This window comes from Cystoisospora suis, assembly GCF_002600585.1.
Source record: "Cystoisospora suis strain Wien I chromosome Unknown contig_8430, whole genome shotgun sequence".
NCBI lineage: Eukaryota > Apicomplexa > Conoidasida > Eucoccidiorida > Sarcocystidae > Cystoisospora > Cystoisospora suis.
This window is the reverse complement of record NW_027161209.1, coordinates 1-3,595: the sequence shown is the minus strand read 5'-3', so window position 1 is coordinate 3,595 and position 3,595 is coordinate 1. Positions and strand designations below refer to the sequence as shown.

The 3,595-nt window shown below is 39.4% G+C and overlaps 1 protein-coding gene across 1 annotated transcript; it reads right to left on the bottom strand.

Annotated features, from left to right (window-relative positions):
- Positions 1-1,110: 1,110 nt before the first annotated feature.
- CSUI_010812 (uncharacterized protein) lies at positions 1,111-3,227 on the bottom strand. The gene is made up of 2 exons (XM_068070913.1): positions 3,124-3,227; positions 1,111-1,398 (listed from the first exon to the last, which is right to left on the bottom strand). Exons 1-2 carry the CDS (start codon positions 3,224-3,226, stop codon positions 1,217-1,219), a joined length of 285 nt encoding a protein of 94 aa, XP_067917111.1. The 5' UTR covers position 3,227; the 3' UTR covers positions 1,111-1,216.
- Between the last annotated feature and the right edge of the window lie 368 nt (positions 3,228-3,595).

Sequence of the window (3,595 nt, the reverse complement as noted above, 5' to 3'; positions counted from 1 at the left end):
CTCGTCAACTGAAACAAGAATACCCATCCTGTCTATCTCATGCTTCTGATACCATACAAAGAGATCTATCTATCTATCTATCTATCTATCTTTAATCTATCTATCTATCCTTAATCTATCTTTAATCTATCTTTATGTGTATATATATAGAGAGAGAAATAGGTAGGTAGATATATGTGTATAGCCCATGATAGCTGTAAGGAGGGGAGAGACTTTGGATGAATGATAAGGTGAGGAGTTTAGGGATGAGAATGAGAATACACATTAAAATGATGAAGACAAGTGAAGCTAGCCAAAATAGAGACTTTTTATATAGAGTGGAACGCCTTTGCTTACTAGGGTGCCGACCACATAGGAAATCTCCACATAGAAGGAGTCTTCGCCTCATATGTATGTAGGTGTCTATGTAGGTATGTATCTATATATGTATGTCTATGTGTATGTATCTGCATCGACTTGCCGAGTGACGGATGGTGACACTGAGAAGGACGTACAAGCAAGAAAAAAACATACAAAGGGAAGCACCCTATACACACATATATACATATAAATATCTATCTATCTATATATATATATATATAAAGAGAGCGATATACAGGCCTACGCACATACATGCCCCACCATGCGACAGCGGGATCTATCTATACATCTATCTACGTGTATCTGTTGCTCTATCTATCTATATCTATCTAGATCTCTATGTCCATACAGATGTGCGGACTAGAGACAAGATACGCATATATATATATATATATATACATACATGTGGAAGGTGGATGAAAAGAATGAGGATAAGATCCACCGTACGTGCTGTACATTGACGAACGCTGAAGCAAAAGTAGGAAAAGAAGAAGAACGCTATACATCTCCTATATCTCTCTATATAGACGACTCCACATACAAATCTCCACTTGAGAGAGATCACCTATCTTTCATCTGTCCTTGACCTATCTATCAATCTATCTATTCCTATCGCGTCTCTTCTTCGTATCCTCCTTTTCTACCTTCCCTTCTTTTTCTTTTCCCCATTTTGCTCAGGGTTTCTATAGTTAAGTTCCTCCCTGCTGTCTTATTCTTTCTTTTCTGTCTCTTCAACTCTGTCTAGCTCTTCTATATCTTCTCTTTTCTCCCTTTCTTTCCTCTTTCCGCGCCCCTCTTCTGCTTCTTCTTCTTCGTACTTCCTTGAGACATACCAGGCGCCTCGCATACAAGAGCATTATAGGCAGGATTGAAATAAGCGTTCTCTTCGATGGTCTTCAGAACTTCTTGGCGTAAGATGCGAAGGTGGTATTTGCGAAGTGCTAGAGCAATGAAGAAAGAAGGGAGAAGATTGAGTAGAGGTAAACTCACCCCCATAAGAACGGCTCCCCAAGTCGCGCCCTCCAACCATCGATCTGACTAAACACATACACATACGCATACATACACATACATACATATATACACATGCATATATATATACATGCATATATATATATATATATATATACATGTACATACATATATACATGAACCCACATATAGCTATACACATATATACATACATGCGTACATATACCTATGTATATGGAGATAGATACATGAATATAAAGGTAGGGACCCATTCACGCAGCAGATAGGTGTACATGTACGGCCATACATACATAGATAGGTTTGTACATACGTATACAGGGATAGGTAGATGTATGCACTGGAGACAAAGACGGATGCATGCGTAGATACATACATATATGTGTACATACATGTGAATAGGGGGGAAGATGCGAGATACGTAGAGAAATAGAGAAAGAAAGAAAAAGAAAGAAAGGGAGCTGACTGACATGGTGAGATAGAACGAATATGTGGCTGTCCAGGAACTAGGTATGTACCTATGTATATAAAGACGTATGGACAGACGAGCGAAGGAATAAGCAGAGATGACTATCTATAAGAAGACGCAGTGGAGAGGCGAAAAAAGAGGGAATCTCACGCAAAAGTGACGACCTCATAACATGCCTGTTGATCTGTCTATACACCTGAATCCACACAACTCTTCTCTATATGTATACACACGAAACCCTATCTCTTTCTCGATTTTCTCTCTCCTTCTTTCTTTCCTCCCTTCTCTTCTATCTCCATATCCAAGGCATCTTGTATTCAATCAGTTCGCCCTATTCATGAGATCTAGTGTCTGTCGTCTCATCCCCATCTCCTCAGATCGTCTTAAATTCGGATCGCTCCATCATCCCTAGATGTGGAAAGAAGAAAGAAGTGAGAGAGTTTCTCCATCTAGTATAGACAGAAGCGTAGAATTCATTTTCAAGCAAAGAGCTTCTTCCTCATTCTTCTGCTTTTTCTTCTTAATGTCCCGAGTGTGTGTGGAGAAGAATTCTCTATGATGGACAAACCAAGAGACCTCTCAAAGTGTACTCTGCCAGTCAATCTATCTTCATCTAGAATAGCAGAGATAAAATGTAGCCAGCCGAAGTGGAGAGATACATGTACACGCTTATACACGTGCCTAGAGTTACATCTCTCTCTATATCTATATCTATAAACATTCCAGGGAGAGAAAAGAGAGTTGATAGATCACCCCCCACAGGCAGAGATAGATGAAGAGAGTAGAAACGAATAGAAAGATAGAGTAAAGATAGATAGAGAGATTGAAGACAGACAGATAGACATATACAGATAGATAGCCATGCAGATAGATAGATAGATAGGTAGGTATGTACTTACATGCCCCCTATCCCTCCTCAAGGCAGCTGGTTTGATAGTTGTATGTGTGTGGATTTCTTCTTGTATAGGGAGCAATAGTGAATTGACCTTATTGAAGTAAAAAATAGGATCATCAACACTTCCCCTCATAGGCATACATACGCATACATAGACATACATAGACATACATACACATAGACATACATATACATACATATACATATACATATACATACATATGCATGCAGATCCGCACTACATACTCCTCCAGATGTACGAAGATGTCTATACATGAAATACTCTCTCTCTCCAGTGGCACATGTATCCAATACGCCATGCTAAGAAATCCTTCCTTTCTCAATCTTTCTTTCTTTCTTTCTTTCTTTCTCAGTCTTTCTTTCTTGTATGTGTGGATGAATGACTGACTGACTCGTATGAGGAAGCAGTCTAGGACGAGATCGAGAGGGAAACCACAGGTGAGAAGTCCCCACACACGAGCGATCGAATTGACGCCCCATTGCCCCCTCATTCTGAAAAAGAAAGAAAGAAAGAAACGAGAAGAAAGAAAGAACGAAAGAAAGATGAGGAAACACAACAAAGAGAGGAACACACAAGAGAGAGAGAAAGAGACAAAAGGAGAGAGAGAGAGATGAAAGAGGAGAGAAAGAAAAGAGAGGACAGGAAGAAGAGGAAGAAGGAGACGACACACACACTACAGATGCGAGGAAGCAAGCAAGCAAATAGATAGACACACCAACTTCATCTTCTTTTTCTTTTTCGTCTATCTATCTATTCATACGCGAGTCTCATCTTCTTCCCTGTCTCTATCTCTATCATCTTCTCCAGGAAAAATTGAGGAGAAAATAGAGAGATAGACAGATCTATCTATCTTTAATCT